This window comes from Gracilinanus agilis, chromosome 1 (genome assembly GCF_016433145.1).
Source record: "Gracilinanus agilis isolate LMUSP501 chromosome 1, AgileGrace, whole genome shotgun sequence".
NCBI lineage: Eukaryota > Metazoa > Chordata > Mammalia > Didelphimorphia > Didelphidae > Gracilinanus > Gracilinanus agilis.
The window spans coordinates 21,275,501-21,292,559 of record NC_058130.1 but is presented as its reverse complement, the minus strand read 5'-3'; the positions used below and the strand labels follow the sequence as shown (position 1 = coordinate 21,292,559).

The window sequence follows — 17,059 nt, the reverse complement described above, 5'->3', positions numbered from 1 at the left end:
GAGTCCAGGGCCTGGACGACATCCCGCTACCTCCGGGGCTTGGGTTCTCTCAGAGAACGCTTTGGTGGCCGAAGGTCTACACATCTGGTCCCTGTTGGCCAGTGCAGGGACACCCGAGGGGCCGTGGATGCGAGGGCAGAAGGAGTGGGATGGGGGCCGGCGCGTGGGGGGAGGTGGGGGTGGCTGCCCAGAGGCCCAGACGGGTGCGGCTGTGCTGGGTCAGCCATTAAAGTGCTCGCGTCCAGGTTCTGCTTGTCCCGTAGCTCCCTGGTCTGGTCTCGGGCTCTTGGCTCTCTGGATTCTGCTCAGACCCTGCAGATTTGTCCAGTTTTGTTGATTCTTCCTTTGGGAACAAAACGAAACCAACCACACGAGGGCAGTGGGGCAGAGTGGAGGATGGAGAGCCGGGCCTGGAGACCCTGGGCAAGTCATTTGACTTCTGTCTGCCTGTTTCCTCCCCTGCTTCCAGGACCCCGTGTGTCACAGAGACACCAGCGATGGTCAGCCAGGGCACCTGCATTGAGTCTTGAAGGCAGCCGGATGTCCTCTCAGGCAGGGAAGGTGTTTCAGGCTGCAGGCACAGCCCAGGCAAAGGCAGAGAGGGAAGAATGTCACAGGCTAGAAATGGCACATTTGGCAGGAACCAGAGGCCAGACCCAGCAATGGAATTGAATCCCGGGGCCAAGAGGGAGCAGCGGGAGGCCCAGGACCAGCCAGCCGCTGTGCTCTGAATGAGAAGCTAAAGAACAAGCAGGTCAGCCTCTGGCCTCCAGCCTCAGCCTGGCCTCTAGTACTACTTCATGGGATAAAGGAGAGACTCTGGGAAGCAGCTGAGGCAATCCTCATCTCGCAGACATTCCACTCTCCTCTTCGGAACAAGTGCGGCTGCAGGCCAGAATTCATGTATTTCCAAAATGCCGTCTTGGGGTCTGAAAGTCGAGGCCGAGCACAACCCGTGCATTTCACAGATGAGAAGACTGAGGCCCAGGAAGCAGCGGGCGGGGCTGTGGCCAAAGCCGCCCAGGCTGGTGACCGGGGCTGCGGCTCCTCTCTAACCTCTAGGGATGCTGCCTGGGAGGGGGTCCTAGAAGATGATCCGGGGGTCCAAGACGTCCCATGGCAGCATTAAGCTCAAAGACTTGGAGGAGATCCTCCATGTGCACCGTCTGAGACCTTCCTGCGCAGGTGAAAATAAGGTCTGCCCGCCTCAACGCGGCGGCCATTCTCTTTTTTCATTTAAAATCTGCCATCTCAGAATCAGCATGGAGCAGCCGCTCCAAGGCACGAGAGCGCTCGGGGTTGGGCCATGGGGGGAAGTGACTGGCCCAGGGTCACCCCACTGGGGAGTCTGAGGCCAGTCTGGAACCCAGAATGACTGGAACTCAGAACCTCCCTCTGGGCCAGCTCTATTCCAGAGCTTCACTGTCACTGTTCCCCCTGGCTGTCCTTCGGATCATGTGGTGCATCTGTCACGTGTCTGATCACGTGCTCTCCAGGCCCTGCCCCACCTCGCCCTGCAGGGTCTGAGAGGAGACACCCCAAGCCAGGACAGAGCCTCCCCCTCCCCACATGGAGCCCAGCCCCCAAAGAGCCTTAATTGATGGCGGCCTCGGCTGTGATGGGGGAGGGAGAGAATGAAAGGACCCACCCCCATCCCTCTGTCTGTCTGCCTCTTCCTCTATTGCTCTTAAACCTCCCCTTCGCCTCAGAATCAACACTGTTTTAGTCTACAGCAGAAGCTGTCAGGGCAGGCCACCAGGGCAAGTGACTGCCAGAGTCACCCAGCCAGGAAGTGTCCGAGGCCAGATTGGAACCCAGGACCTCGGTCTCCAGGCCTGGCTCTCCACCCACGGAGCCCCACAGCAGTCCCCACATGCCATAACTAGCACTCGGTGTCTAAAGGCCGGCTGGTGGGAGCCCCCCTTCTCGGATCTTGGCGGCCTCCTCCTGGGGGGCTCCTGGGCTGCTGGCCCGGCTCTGCTCTTGCTCAGAAGGGCTGCCATCCCCCAAGCCCAGCCGGGCCCAAAGCTGGAGCTCCTCGAGGCGCCGGGCCGAGAAGAGGCCGACAAGTCCTTCCAGCTCTAAGTGCGAGCCACGAGCACATGAACGGCCATGAACACAGGCCACGCGGAGCAGGAATAAAACAGGGGCCGTATTTAGAACCGGCATTCGGGGTCTCAGGGCCAGGGAACGAAGAGGAGACGGAGCCAAAGCCTGGGTCAGGCAGGCTCGCATCATGGACTGACACAGGACACGGCCTGCGGCTGGTCATCGCCAGCTGCTGCCCCGTTACAGGGTCTTGAGGGGCCGAACGAGCTGCCCTCCCAGGCCCAGGTCTCTCCTGCACCGGCCCGTCCTTCTAAGGATGCCCGAACTCGGGGAAGAATGCCCGAGAGTCGGCCCAGTGGCCCCTCCGCCAGCGCAGCTACTGTGATTGGGTCACTGTTGTGGATCAATAGCTGAACCAACATGTTTGACAAGCCTCACTCACCTGCTGTCGAGGGGGGAGTTGGAGATGACGGTGATGTCAGTGGAGAACTCGCCCCAGATCCTGCTAAGACAAAAATAAAGTCTCCCATTAATGAAAGAAGATTGGAGGGGGCAGCTCAGCTGGTGGCTCAGAGGATGGAGAGCCAGGCCTAGAGACGGGAGGTCCTGGGTTCAAATCTGGCCTCAGACACTTCCCAGCTGTGTGACCCTGGGCAAGTCACTTAACCCCCATTGTCTAGCCCTTACTACTCTTCTGCCTTAGAACATATTGATTCTGAGATGGAAGGTAAGAGTTTTTTTTTAAAAAAAGAGAAGATTGGAAATTCAACATTTGATGAAAAATATAATCCATCTCCAGAGAAAGAAGAGTCTAAAAGCAGAGTACTATGTTTCACTTTCTTTCTTGTCTTTTTTGTTTTGTTATCTTCCTCAAAATGACTAAAATTTACATGACTACACATGTATAACCAGCATCAGATTGCTTGCCATCTTAAGGAAGGGGGAAGGGAAGAAGGGATAGAGATAATTTAGAACACAAATTATTTTTTAAATTAATGTTGAGGGGTAGGTAGGTGGCTCAGTGGTTTGAGAGGCAGGAGGCCTTGGGCTCAAATCTGACTTCAGATACTTCCTAACTGTGTGACCCTGGGCAAGTCACTTAACCTCCATTGTCTAGCCCTACTGCTCCTCTGCCTTGGAACCAATACACAGTTTCAGTTCTGAGAGGGAAGGTCAGGGTTTACAAAAATGAGAGTTGAAAATTCAGCATTAACCAAGAAAATGAATGAGGATTATATATTCTCTCTGCTCAATGGTGATAGAGGTCAGAAAATATTTGGATCCGGAATCCTGCTTAACAAGGATTTCTCCTTCATTCACTCTATCATTCGGTCAGTCACCTATCCATCTGTCCCTCTACCCATCCGTGTCCATTGTTATAAGGAAATAAGGAAAGAGCAGGAGCAGGAGCTGCTGAGAAGGCAGAAGCAGAAAGATTCCAGGATTCTGGGGAATGACGGAGTTACTTCTGGGAACAGTTGAAAGCTGGAGAGGTTGAGTTTGTCTGAACTCCTTGGGTGGACCTGGTGACTTTGACTAGTTCTCCCTCTTTGTGGCTGTCCTTCTGAGCCAACTACTTGTTCCTGGGTTCCTGTGTGTGTAGCTGTTGCTAGTTTTGCAACAGAGCTGCAAAAGACACCTAAAGCCATCTGCCAGGGGGACCTTCTCCCTTAGTTCTGGCCCTGCTCACCTTCCAACCTTACCATCTCTAGTCACCACTTAAGGGGGAATTTGGTTAGTGAAGTGTATATACTGTAGGAACTGGGACTTTCCGGTGGAGAAGTCACTGATAGTGCAGATACCAACTGTCCGAAGATAACTAGACTTGGTGGGGAGCTTTATTTATATTCTTTAGTTTAGCTTCTTGGTATTCCTGTAAGCTTTATCCTGTTGCCTTCCCAAACCCTGAAATCCTTCTGATGACTGGTCTTAACAATCATTCTTTGACCATCTAAAATCCCCAATACCACCCTTGTATCATTTAGATACTTAATTCACCATCCATCCATCCATCCATCCATCCATCCATCCATCCATCCATCCATCTACTCCCACTCTGTCCATCCATCCACCCACCGCTGGCTCTGTCCATCCACCCGATTTTGTGCAAGGAGCCCAGCCCTTGTAGGTGTTTGCTCTTCCTGAGGCGACACCAAACAGATGGGACGGGCGAGTGTGGCCCTGAGCACAGCGCCCCTGCGTGAACCTGACCCTGCGAGGCCCCGTCCTTAGGCCTGCCAGCCTTGGGAGGGACGCAGGCAGCACAAGCAGGATCAGGCCGCCTGCAGCCAGGAGGTGCTTTCTTGCCTGGCACTCGACGGGAGAGTAAACCCCTGCTTGTTGGGGGGGAGGATCATCCAGCATAGAACTCAGCCGGGCCCTGGTCTAGTCCTCCGTCTGACTGTCTGTCTGAATCATTTCAAGGCGCCTCATGCTGCTTCTTGTTGCACCCACACAATCCACATGTCCCCCCTCTCTTCAGTCTCCCTCCATCGTCCCACCTCTTCCTGGGCTTCAGTTGTGGTTTGTCCTCACAGAGGGCCATAAGCCTCTTAGAAGGGACTACTTTCTGCTGATCAGCCTGGCCTTCCCTTCCATCTCCATACCAATACTGTGCTCTGGTCCCAAGGCTAGGCTGGTGGGGTGAAGGGACTTGCCCAGGGTCACCTGGCTAGGAAGAGGTTTGAACCCAGGAGTTCCCTTCTAGGCCTGACTCTCCATCCATGGAGCCACCTCGCTGCCCCCTTGTGGATTCACTGTTCAGACAGGTAGAATGTCCCTTCGATGATGTAAAAAAAAGGCCCAACGGACGCTCTCGGGCCTTCAGTTACCTGAGTTGTTGGAGTTGCTGTACTTGGCCGAGTGCTCTTCGCTGCTCTCAAATGTGGAGCGCTTCGATTTCTTCAAGACAAAAGAAGGGAGTTAGAGGGAGATGGGAAAGAAGAGAGGATTCGATCATCTCATTTGGGGGTTCCCAACCGAGGGCTGTGAATCTCCTTTTAAAAGTGTGTCTGGTGTGCAGATGACATCCGTGCCAACACGTGTGTGTTCCAACAGAACCGTTTCCCTTGTGATCCTGGGCCTTTTACTTTATGTCCTTAACACCGACTCGAAGGCTAATTGGGGGCTCAGTGGAGGGAGAGCCAGGCCTGGAGGGGGGAGGTCCTGATTTCAAGTCTGACCTCAGACACCTCCTAGCCGTGGGACCCTGGGCCAGTCCCTTCACCCCCTTCTGCCTTGGAACCTGCTCACAGGATGATACCAGGATGGGGCGAGACTTATTTTTCAGACTAAATTGGTTGCCCAACGGGCCCGTTACAGGCACCCATGCCCGGCGCGGGCAATCAAGAAACCATGCTCGAACCCAAACCACTGTTTTTAGGGAGCAGCAGACGGGCTCAGAGGAGCAATTCCTGCCCGGCTGAGTGACCCATGAGGTGCCAAGGCAGGGCTGGAGGCCAGGCCGGCTTCCAAATCCTGCACGATACATAGGAAAGTCTGCTCTGTGCCCGTGCTTCTATGCACGCGGAAGTCCACGCATGGCTACGTCCACGGGCATCCATGGGAATGAGATCTGATGTCCCATTCGCCATCTGTTCTTTCCCTCCGTCTCAGAGGCATCCTGGGCTTCGGCTCCAAGGCAGAGGGACGCTCGGGGCTGGGCCACGGGGGGGGGGGGGGGGAAGGGACTGGCCCAGGGTCCTCCGAGGCCAGATCCGAACCCAGGACCTCTCGTCTGGGCCCGGCTCTCCACCCCGAGTCCCCCAGCTACCCCCACACAGCACTGTCATGCATCCTCCATGGTTCAGTGGCAAGTACGGATGAGGCTCGCAGGGGGAGAGCGAGATGGGCCAGAGCAAAGTCACCCCGAGCTCCAGGCTGAAGGCTGAACGTGCCTGTGTGGGCTCAGGAGGCGGCCCCTACCCGGCCAAGGCCGGGCGCGAAGAGGAGCCGCCGGCCAGCCACGTGCCCCCCCGAGCCAGCCTCCTCACCTTCCGGGCCAGGATCTTCCTCCTCCTCCGCTCCTCCTCGGAGCCATGGTGAGACTTGGCTCTCGTCAGTCTGCGATGCTGGTGAATCTGGAAAAGAACCACCCCAGGCATCGGGCCTGTCCGGAACCAGAGGGACTCCCCGGCCAGGCCCTGCGGCGGCCCATCCTGCTCCCAGAAGCCCAGGAAGCCCTCGCTGGCATTGGAGAAAGGCCGGCCTCGAGAGAAGCGGCCCGCCCCCCCGACCTGGGAGACTCCCCGGGCCGCCACCTCGTGCTCTACGAGCCACAGGACACCACCGGGCAGGAGGGACGTTATGGTGGGTCAGGCCCCGCACGGCCAGTCTGACCAGGTCCGGGAGAGAGAAGCCTCTCCAGCCGGCTGCCAACTGGTCACTTATTGATTAGGCGGATCTAACTCCCACGGGCTTAGCACGGCCTCCCTGACACCTTCCTCCCCCGAGTCTGACCCCTGCGCCTGAGAGCATTAAACCCTTTGAAACTTAGGTCAAGGGAAGATGATTCATTCCAAGAGCCAGAGAATCAGTCCTGCCAAAGGGACGGAGACGCGCAGAATCGCAGCCGCTCGGCGTTATCCAAACCAACACCAAGGCCGACCCTCACTGCAAAGCTTCCTCCTCCAACCCAGCCCCCAGCCGAGCAAACACATGGCCTCTCCCCGGTCACTCGGGCTTGGGCACTGCTTGCGGGGTCAGTGCTGGGTACCAGCACCCTTTGGTGGCTGCCCAGCAGCCCTGCCCTCACTCAGCCTGATCCATTCACCATCTGGGGTCTGGCCAGCTTGTCGGGCCCCTTTCACAGAAGCGCCACACCAGCCTGGATAACAGCGTGTGTGTGCACATGCGTGTCTGTGCAAGGGTCTGCCTGTGCCTACCTGTGCTGTGACTGGACTTAATCCCCAAAGGTGAGAGCGCCCCCAATTCTGGGCGGTCCTAACCCACGTGTGCTGGAGTGGGCAACTGCCCCGTAGGCGTCCTATGAGAAGTGTCTGTTGTGACTGGACACACGAACTAGGGAGGCGGCACAGGAAGGGACGCATAAGTGACCCCTTTAAAAGAGCTCCTCGGTCAGCTGAGGGGCTTCTGGTGAAGAGGGCGGCCGGTGAAGGAGCTCTTCCGGTCCGTGGAGCAGTGCTGGCTAGAACGCCGAGACCCTGGTGACAGCCTCAATGTCTTCTTGTCCACGTGTGTGAGTGTAAAGACTGACTGGATCTTCCTGAACTTCTCTTCAGGAACTTCCCTTTAATAGACTGTGAAGGAAGCTTTGCTCTGGCCCTCTGACTCTCGCTGAGGGTTAATTAGATCTACCTGGATTAATTAGAGGATTGTAGTCATTTACCTCCTGGGTTAGATTCTTATTTCCTTATTTCTTCTACCTCTTCTCAATGGTAAATAACTTCCATAAAGTCAATTTTGACTTGAGATTATTCTTAATTGAGGATTGATAATTGTTCAATCCTCTGGCAACCACCTTTTAATATATTCTACCAAAAAAAAAAAAAAACCTTTTTCCCCCCTTATAGTGCATATGTGTTTGTCTGTGCAGGTGTGTGTGTTTGCGTGTGTGCGCGTGTGGTGTACAAGCTGGCCGGCGAGGCTGGCAGGCAGCACGTAGGGAAAACCTGGTGGGGCCGTTTCCTTTCTGATCTGCTCGTCCCTGGGTGACACTGGCTGACAAATGGCTGCCGCTTCCCTCCCTGGCGTCTCCAGCTTCCACTCCTCCGCCGTGCTCCACGTTTCTCATTCTGACGTACGTTTAGATGGGGTGAACGTGGAAGGCCGCAGACCCCCAAAGGAGTCAGAAAGATTGGGTGGGAAAACTCCTGAGACAGAGCCATGTCAATAGAATGGGTTTCCTTGCTGCTCGGCCCAAGGCAGGACACCACCAAAAAGGGAGGCGAGCCTGTTTCCAGAGAAATGTCTGCTTGCCCGTTGACTCTGGGCCACGCACGGCCTCCTCCTGGGCCCCCAGGCTGGGTCTTGAGGGGGTCCTTTTAACGCCCGAGACTCCTGGAACCTCGGCCTGGGCCTCTCTGCTCTCACGTGGCGTCTGAGCCCTTTGTGGGGAAGCCGTTTCCGCCTGCTGGACTGTGAGACCAGGCTGGGATGGACTAGTGCCTGGCTTAGCACCGAGAAAGCATTTTGTGTTCGTTGGCTACATGCGGCCTGGATGCACGAACGGGCTCGTCTCTCCTCATCTGCCTTGGCTGTGCTCCTCTTCTCCAGGAGGGACATGCCGTCTGGACACTCTCCCGATCCTCCCCGTCACCCTAAAGCTCTCTCCGAGCACCCTCCGGCCCTAGAGGAGCCCTTGCTGCTGACTGATGAGCCCCTGGCCTGGAGCACACATTCATGGGGAGCCCAGATCATGCTCCCTTCATGACAATATTCTATTCCTTCTCCACTTCCCTAAGCGGCAGCCCTGCCTCCATGAGACACCCCTAGCCCACAGCCTTCCCCTTTGGGTGCCTTTTTCTTTCATTCAAACGTCAAGTACTTGAGGCCAGGGCGGCTCACTGACTTGTTTTTGTATCCCCAGATCACAGCGAGGCCTCTAGGAGAGAGTAAGCACTTAATGGTCCATCCATCCACCCACCCATCCATCCATCCATCTACCCATCCGTGTGTCTGTCCACCTACCCATCCACCTGTCTGTCCACCCACCGATCCATCCATCTTGAAGGCACTGGGCGGCTACAGACACGGCTGGCCCTCCATTCCAGCCATCCCCCACTGGCTATATCCCTGCCACGAGGAGCACAATGGAAAACACAGAAAACAGGAGCCATTTACCAGTTTCTGCTCTTCAACGAGCCTCTTCTCTATGCATTCTTTGGCGATCTTCAATGCCTCTTTTAGCTTTGTGGGGATCTGGTCAGAGAAGGAAAGAGAGGAGGCCCCGATGAGCGCTAAGGGGGGATCCAGAATGGCGGCTCCTTCCCAGGCCCAGGGGTGGGCTCAGAACAAAGCAGCCACCAGAACCGGGAGGACGAAGAACCTGTCCACACTAGCCCTAGCCCGACCAGTCCCGCACCCACATTGGCAGAGACTCGCAGGAAGGACGGGCCATCAGAGGTTCCCCCCCCCCCCGCCCCGGCTGTGCCCCAAGTCGCTGTGAGGTGTGGGGCCCGAGCACGAGCTCACTCAGCCTCGCTGACCCCTGATCGGGCCATGACCAGTCATTTCCCTCCTCACAGACGTCCTCGCCCGGAGCGTGAGCACAAGCCCAGCGTCTCAAGCACATCGAGCACAGGCTGAGCTCGCAGGCTTGGCCCGGGAAGGGCCTTTGGAGACCCTCCAGCACCGGCTCAGAACCAGAGACAGAGCCCAAGAATCAGGCAGCGAACACGCTGAGCTCTAATCAAAGTCAATGGCCTCAGAAATGCATCGAAGCATCTTTGGGCTGCCTGCGTGCCTGCGAGGGCTGAGGGCCGGCTGGGGAGACCCTGGGGTGAAGCACGGCACAGAAGCAGGGGGGCTGATTTGCTAGGCAAGAGTTTGTGGAACTCCTGAGGGGACCCCCTGGAGAAAATGTGACTTGAAAATCTTCTTTTGACTTTTGAATATGAAGATCCTAACTTTGGGGGCTTCCTTAAAGGACTCCCCGGAGGCCTCTCCAGCCATCACCACCACCCTCATGTTCTCTGTTTGGGTCCCAAATCAGAGCCAAGCCAGGCAGCCCCCGAGCCCCGCTTTACCTTAAATTGTGGCTTCTCAGCACTGGTTAAGAAAACGTCACTGAACAACCTGCGGAGACAAAACGAGCCTCCTTTTAAAGGCAGTCACCGACTCACAAGCGAGCAGACGAGAGCGTGCCTGGAGCCTCTCCCGGCTTCTTGCTTTGGGCCGGGATCTCCTAGTGTGGAGCTCCGCGGGGATGGATGGCCCCCACCGGCGCAGAGAGCCCCCGGCTCTGCGGGGCAGTCAGTGGAGGTGGGAGGTCAGGGACCAGCCCTGGATGACCCGGCTGGGCTGTCCTGACACCAGGCCCGGCCCTCTGGCCCCACAGCGCGCCACCCCGGCGTCCTTCCCTTCGGCTTCACGCAGGGCTGCCTGCAGACCCCTCTTGCCTCCCCCCACCCATTCTGGGCCCACATTCAGCTCTCCCTGTTGGGTCCCAAGGCGCCGCTTCATAAAGCCCCCAATGCTTCCCTGGATCCTGGATCTCCCCATTCTGGCCTTCCACAACTGCCCCACCCAGGGCCTCCCCATTTGTGGGGTTCAAGGCCCCCTCCTGGCCCGACACAGGCAGTGATTGGAAGGAGCGTCTGCACCATCCTGGCCCCACTTCCCATGAGGTGGATCAAGAAGAAAGGCCGCAGGAGCTCCCTGACCACAGTGGCAAACGCGGCACCCCTCCTCAGACAAAAGCAGAGGGACGCCTCCCCCAGGGTGGCTGCCGGCTCTCTCCTCTTCGAAGGACAGTTAGTAAAAACAAGGGGAGGACTCAGCCTACCCCGGGTGGGAGCATCCAGAAGGCAGCAACACCCCCTCCTGGGGTAGGGGGGCACCCGTGGGCTCTCCCCATTTCTTCCTAGGCCCAGAGGCCTGCCTTTGGGCAGCTGTGTACACTGGGCCAACATGACTCAATGAAAGCCAGGGGTCTCCTTCAATTATTCTTTAAACTAGCTGCACCCGGGGCAGCTCAAGGTTACATGAAGGGAGAACAGCTGGCTTTGGTCTTTGAGATCAGCCACCAGAGAGAACATGGCTTGGGAGGGAGCTTGGGAGTGCTGGAGTGAACAAAGAGCGTCCCGGAAGGTCAAGTCCCTACATGAGGCTGCTTTGAGTTCAGAAGGCTTGAAAACCAGCCATTTGGTCCCTGAACCCAGTTATCCCCGCCCATGCCCACCCCCACCCCCTGGAGCTGCTCCGCCCTCCCCTCCCCCCAACAAGCACAGAGCCTGCCAAGGCCATGGCCAGGACTGCGTGCCGGGCACCATGCTGCCAGCCGGGGCTCCAGAGATGGGCAAAGGGAGCTGTGATGGGCCGAGGCCGCCCGGTTTTCTCTCATTGCTTAGGGAGGGAGGAAGGGCAGGAGAGAGGGGGGAGAGGGCCACCTTTTGCACTCCTCCTGGCTGTGATAATGAAATTCAATCTGGCCTGCCCATCTTTAGATTTAATCACCAAAAGTGTAAATAACCTCACTTAATTCACAAGTGGGGGAGTCTGTAACCCACTTACAAAAAGTGTGCAAAAGTGGGTGACGAATCAGAACACACTGACTGCCCCCTGGACAGTCCTAAGCAAAGCGTCTGTTGTGATTGGACACGTAACCGAGGAGGAAGGCACAGGAAGTGACAAAAGAACTGCCTTTAAAAGGTAGTGACAACTTCTTGTAGCTCTGCTTCTTGTTCGTGTCTTGGACCTGAAGGAGCTCTGGCTCTCTGGACGTGGTGAGACGGCTCTTAAATCTCTCTCTTAGAACTACACGTGGCGAGTGAAGAAGGCTAACTACCTCAGCCTCCCTGGAGGTACCAGCCTCCAGAGGGGCCCTGGATTGGAGGAGGCCTCGTGGCTAAATCCCTTGTTAATTGACTTTTAGGCTCTCCTGCTGGGCCTCTGGAGCCCTGCCAGAGTCAAGCCAAGGACTGAGTACGTCGTCTAGCTCTTTAAGCTAGATCTCTTACTCTATCCTCTTCTCATCTCTCTATTTCCACTCTCTCTTATATTTTGTAAATAAATTACTAAAATCATTTTAGAATTGAGATTATTTCAATTCTTGGCAACCAGACCTTTAAATATTAATATAACAAACAAAAAAAAACCCTTTTTCCCTTTTACATGGCCACCCTGGAGTTGAGTGTGGGTTTTGGCTCTGAGGCAGGAGGCAGTGACTCAGCCAGGGTCACCCTGCGAGGAAGGGCCCCCCCAAAGGCTCCCAGTCGCCCCGGCACTTACGGCATTTGCAGGAGGCGGGAGACGCTGGGCACACCATTCTTGCAGGCTTCCTGAGACAGCACAGCCTCTAGCACAGACACTGTAAAGAGAGGCGCCTGTGAGCCTCGATGGTGCAGCGGCTCTTCCCCCCCCTTCCATGGGCCAGCTGGGAGGGGCACTTTAGCAGCCTCGGAGCACGCAGGGGGGCGACCACGGGCTGCGGGTGTGAGGCAGTACCTCATGCGGCAGGCGAGAGCTCTCAAGGGGCCCCCAAGAAGATAGGCATTCTTAAGGCGGAGAAAACCCAATCCAGTTTTGACCTGGAGATCCTGGGGACCCAGCAGCCTTCCTCAAAGGCAACACAAAAGAGGCCCAGGAGCGGGAGGGGGACCCAGAAACCCAAGAGCAGCCATTAGAGCTTCCCCTAAGGTGAGCACACCACGGACCATTGTTGGTATCCTTCAAGGCTCACCCCAAATTCCACCCTCTATAGGAAAGTTTCTCTGGATAACCCCCAACCCCCCAAACCTTCTGATTTCAACTTTGCAGCAGGAGAGACAGAGACAGAGAGATGGAGAGACAGAGAGACAACAGATAGTGTATTGATAGGAAACAAACCACAAATGGACAGACAGAAAGAAGAATAAACAAGAGGCAGAAACACAGAGGGGCAGCTATATGAACAGGAGGACAGACAGGGGGAGGCGGGGGGAGGGGGGGGGCATTTCCCTTGGCTGAATTCTAAGGTGGCTGAGGCAGGGCAGGGCAGGGCCTGGCAGAGTAGAACTGTCTACGGGGCTTCGGGTTGGCTGAACAGCCCCATTTTTCAGAGAAGAACACTGAGGAGGGAGAGGGAGTGGGGGTGAATGCAGCGAGCTTCAGCAGCAGAGCCGGCACACGCTGGGTCCCCTCTGGTCCAGGAGGCTCTAAGCCTCCGTCCCTGCCATCCGACGGGCCAGGTGGCTCCCCAAACTGGCACTATTTCAAGTTGTGGCCTGGCCTTTTGGCGAGGGAGCAGAGTCTCCCATCTTCCTTGGCCTAGTCAGGGGACACCCCAACAGTGGCAGCCATGGGCCCAGGCCCAGAAGCCCAGACTCTGCAGGGGGGCGTGGGCAAAGCAGAAGGAGCCCCGCCCCCACCCCCACCCCCCACTGACCCACGGCCTCGGAGGGGCCGGGAGGGAACGTGTCCACCGGCACGGCGTCGGGGGGCCGCCCATACGTCATCTCGTACAGCAGGTGTCCGAAGCAGTGCACGTCCACACTCTCCAAGGTCTGCGGGGAGACAAGACAGAGCCGCATTTGGGCCAAATGCCCCTGAGCAGCCTCCACGCAGGTCTTTAGCCCGGATTCTGTGGCGGGGGAAGGAGGCGGGCAAAGAGGCGGGCCCGGGCTCCTGACCGGCTGTTCTGGTCTCCAGCCCTGGCCAAGGCCTTCGCTCGATGGATGCGTGAGGACAGTCACCAAGAAGAGTCGGAGCTCCTCACGGCGTCCAGCCGGGCCAGACTCAGACTGGGGGGGCCAAAAGGGCCCGTGTTGTGTTCCCCAAACAGGCCCCAGCGCCCCGCCCCACCGGGAGGAGGCCCCGCCCACTCCGAAGGCCCCTCCCCTTCCCGCGGGCACTTACGTTGATCTTCCTAAACTGCGAGAAGTAGGCTCGGTAGAAGGAGGGGAGGCCCAGCAGGGAGTTCTCGAGGTCCAGCAGCCGGCACGTGTCTCCCTCCAGCATCACGTTGGCTGAGTGAAGGTGGCCGTAGGGGAAGCCCTTCTCATGGAGGAACTTGAGTGCCTGCAAGCGCAAGACAAGCCGGCCCCGGGTCACCTCCCGCGGCACGGAGCGCGGCTCCAGGCGGCACATTCGCGCTCTCCAGAAGCAGCCCGGCGCACCCGGAACACCCTCCCGCCGCCTCCAGTGACACAGCGGCAGAAGGAGCTCAGAGAGCTCCGAAGCGGGCTGTCCAACACCGGCAAAGCCCGCAGAGCCACCCCCAATCCCCCTCCCGGCCTTAGAAGGCAGCCGCCCTCCGCCTCCTCCTCCTCCCTGAGGGCTCCTCTTCCCTTTGGGTCTGCTCTGAAGGGACAGAGAAGCCCTCCAGGCTGTGTGGGAAGAGCCCTTCCGGTGCTGACCATGAGGCTCCCCCGCCTGCTGTCCCGTCCCGCCCCGCAGGGAGCTTCCGCTTTCCTCACTACAACAATTTTTCTTCGACAGTCGGAGTGTTCTGGGCCTCCGGGGAGCCCGCCTGGGGGCCTGTGCCGAGGAAAGGCTGCTGTGGGGGAGGGGAGCCAGAGGCTTCTACAAGTCTCCGTGTGGCCTCCCGGAACACCATCTCGACAGTCTGGGTCAGCTCCCTCGAAGAGAAGCCACGGAGGCCTCCTCTGAGGGGGACGGACGGCCTCTTCCTGGGACTGGCCATTGGGGAGCTGAAGATGCCGACTTTAATGGTGGAAACGAAAACTGGAGCAAGACAGGCCGGGGATGCGAGCCGGGGCTGGACGGGTCCCTCCCTGGGCAGGTGGTGTGTGGCCTGAGCCGACGAGGGCCGGAACGTGGCAACGCGGAGAAAATCCAGGCCGCCACCAGGAGGTAAATCTGGCTCCTTCGCGGACAGGCCGGCGGCTCCTGCACGGGGTTTCCGCCTCCCCACACCGGAAGCCGCTGGCTGCGCAGGCCAATCCACAGCGCGCCCTCCTGTCTGAGAGTCAGTCACCGCCTGCAAAGTCCGCTTCCTCGCGGGCTCTCTTGGTGTTGCTCCAGGAAAGCCACCGAAAACTAGGGCCGAGCCCAGGGGGAGACGCCCCTCGATGCCCGGGGCCAGGCCGGAAACTCCGCAGCACCGGCCCTCGGGGAACATTTCCCACCAAGAAGCAAGCTGGGGTTTAAGGGAGGCTCGGCCAGGCCCAAGGAGCCTCCGGTCAGCAGGAGGAAGCAGACAACATTTTCACAGACCATGGAGAGGCCCCGGAAGCGGATGGGAAGGGAGCACCATCGGGGTGGACAAAAAATGCTCACTGAGGCGAGTGTCCACACATGCCCGTGTGGAAGCACCCAGACATTTAAAATGTCTCCATTTTTAAAAATAGTATTTTACGGGGCAGCTGGGTAGCTCAGTGGATGGAGAGTCAGGCCTAGAGACAGGAGGTCCTGGGTTCAAATCTGGCCTCAGCCACTTCCCAGCGGTGTGACCCTGGGCAAGTCACTTGACCCCCATGGCCCACCCTTACCACTCTTCTACCAAGGAGCCAATACACAGAAGTTAAGGGTTTAAAAATATATATATTTTACTTTTGACCTCAATGGTATGAAAAAACTTTTTTTTTTTTAAATAAATAAAACCCTCACCTTCCATCTTAGAGTCAGTATTGACTCCAAGGCAGAAGAGGGGTAAGGGTGGGCAATGGGGGTTAAGTGACTTGCCCAGGGTCACACAGCTGGCAAGTGTCTGAGGCCGGATTTGAACCCAGGACCTCCTGTCTCTAGGTTTGGCTCTCCATCCACTGAGCTACCCAGCTGCCCCCATGAAAAAACATTTTTGAAATATCCTTTTTTTAAACATTTGAGCCAAATTCTCAATGTCCTTCCCTTCCCTCTCTGCCCTGTGAGACGCCGAGCCATCCGATCCAGACTTGTGATGAAGTTCTTAAGCAAGTTAAAATACACTCATGTGAGTATGCACGCACACACATGTGCACACTTACACACACGGGAAGCCTCCAAGAGGGCTCATCTCCTGGGCACAAGCAGCCCCCCCACCCCCAGCCTGGCCTCCGGCCCCCCCCAGCTCTGCTCACCTCCAGGATCTGCCGTCCGAAGGCCTTGATGTGCGCCAGCTCGAGGCCCTGCGCCTTCCGCGGGCTGCAGTACTTCCTCAGGAAGGGCTCTTTGGGCTTTGCCTTGGAGAACACCAAAGAGACGCTACAACCTCCGGCCGGCCAGGGCAGCCTCCCATGGCCAGCCGGGCCTCCGAGGGGCAGCGCTGGGCGGCTCTGGAGCCTCCAGAAGGAGAGGCTGGAAGCCCTTTCCCTCGGCGGATGGCTAGTTTCTGGGGCTTTCCTGGGCTTCTTTGGGGTTCAGGGGCGCTCTGTCGCCGAGTGGGGGGCCTCGGCTCAGCTCTCCTGTGCAGTGGTCAGGCTGGGCCTCGGGGCTCAGTGGCTTGCCCAGGTTCACGCAGCTAGACTAGAACCCAGACCCTCCCATCTCTGAGCCTGGCTCTATCCAGGAGCCCCCCAGCTGCCCCAACTCTTGGCTTTTCTACATTGAAATCAAGAGTTCCGGGCCCTGCGCTGCCCAGCAGACGGTCCAGAGCCGCCCACTTCTCCTGCGAGGGTCAGTCAGACACTGGACAGAAGGCCAGCCTCGGGGGGCAGCAATGAGCCCCCCATGCCCCGGGGCCTGCTACATCCCTCACAGGATCCTCACCAGAACCCGGCAAAGAGGGTGGGAGGATCCCCATTTTACAGATGAGAAAACTGCCCCAAAGGGTCATGTGGCTGTGGCAGGACCAGGATTTGAATCCAGGACCTTCCGGGCTGCCTTTCTGAGCCCCTGTCCGCGCGTACTGCCTACCTTGTAGATGAGGTCCTTCAGGGTTCCCCTTTCATTGAACGTCCGAATGACCAGAGCGGACGACTCGCTGGCCGTGGCAAAGGTGACCCGGTAGATGTGGGGGTGCTGCTGGGGCAAAGAGCGCGTCAGAGGGCTTCCGGGTCCACCTAGTGGTCGGCGCCGGCACCAGGCCTGCCCCCTCCAGGCACCAGCGGCCAACTGCGTGTGCCAGGGGTGGGGGAGAGACGGGCAGAGACGAGCCCCGATCGGTCTGGGCAGACGGGGCGCTGCCAGGGGAGCCCCTCGGAGGGCTCAGACAGGCACAGCTCGGGCCTTCCAGGCCAGCCGGCCGCAGCTCCTCTCCTCTCGGCCTGGTTTCTGCCCAGGCAGGGGGGCCGGGGCTGGGGGCGGGGAGGGGAGGCGGGGGTGGCCGAGGCCGGGGGAGCCCCTCACCGAGCAGGAGGGCAGGAGCCGGATGAGCCATTGGAAGTCCTTGTCTGCCAGGTACTTGTCCGGGCCCAGGTCAGCCTGCAGGGGGAGGGCACAGCCACATCAGTGTCTCGGGGCTCAGGGGAGCCGG

The 17,059-nt window shown here is 58.1% G+C and overlaps 1 protein-coding gene across 12 annotated transcripts in view; it reads right to left on the bottom strand.

Moving 5' to 3' along the window:
* Positions 1-17,059, bottom strand: part of PXK (PX domain containing serine/threonine kinase like) — a 51,069-nt gene that overhangs the window by 7,261 nt on the left and 26,749 nt on the right. For 5 of the 12 annotated variants that reach the window (XM_044659281.1, XM_044659403.1, XM_044659560.1 and 2 more), the window contains 10 exons: positions 16,501-16,605; positions 15,726-15,827; positions 13,564-13,725; positions 13,094-13,211; positions 11,959-12,037; positions 9,756-9,804; positions 8,851-8,928; positions 6,042-6,128; positions 4,881-4,950; positions 2,492-2,551 (listed from right to left, as the gene is read on the bottom strand). In XM_044659281.1, coding sequence (XP_044515216.1) covers positions 2,492-2,551; positions 4,881-4,950; positions 6,042-6,128; positions 8,851-8,928; positions 9,756-9,804; positions 11,959-12,037; positions 13,094-13,211; positions 13,564-13,725; positions 15,726-15,827; positions 16,501-16,605 — 910 coding nt within the window. Of the gene's footprint in view, positions 1-2,491; positions 2,555-4,880; positions 4,951-6,041; positions 6,129-8,850; positions 8,929-9,755; positions 9,805-11,958; positions 12,038-13,093; positions 13,212-13,563; positions 13,726-15,725; positions 15,828-16,500; positions 16,606-17,059 lie in introns of all 12 variants that reach the window. The other 7 variants (XM_044659333.1, XM_044659461.1, XM_044659508.1 and 4 more) reach the window with 2 other exon arrangements.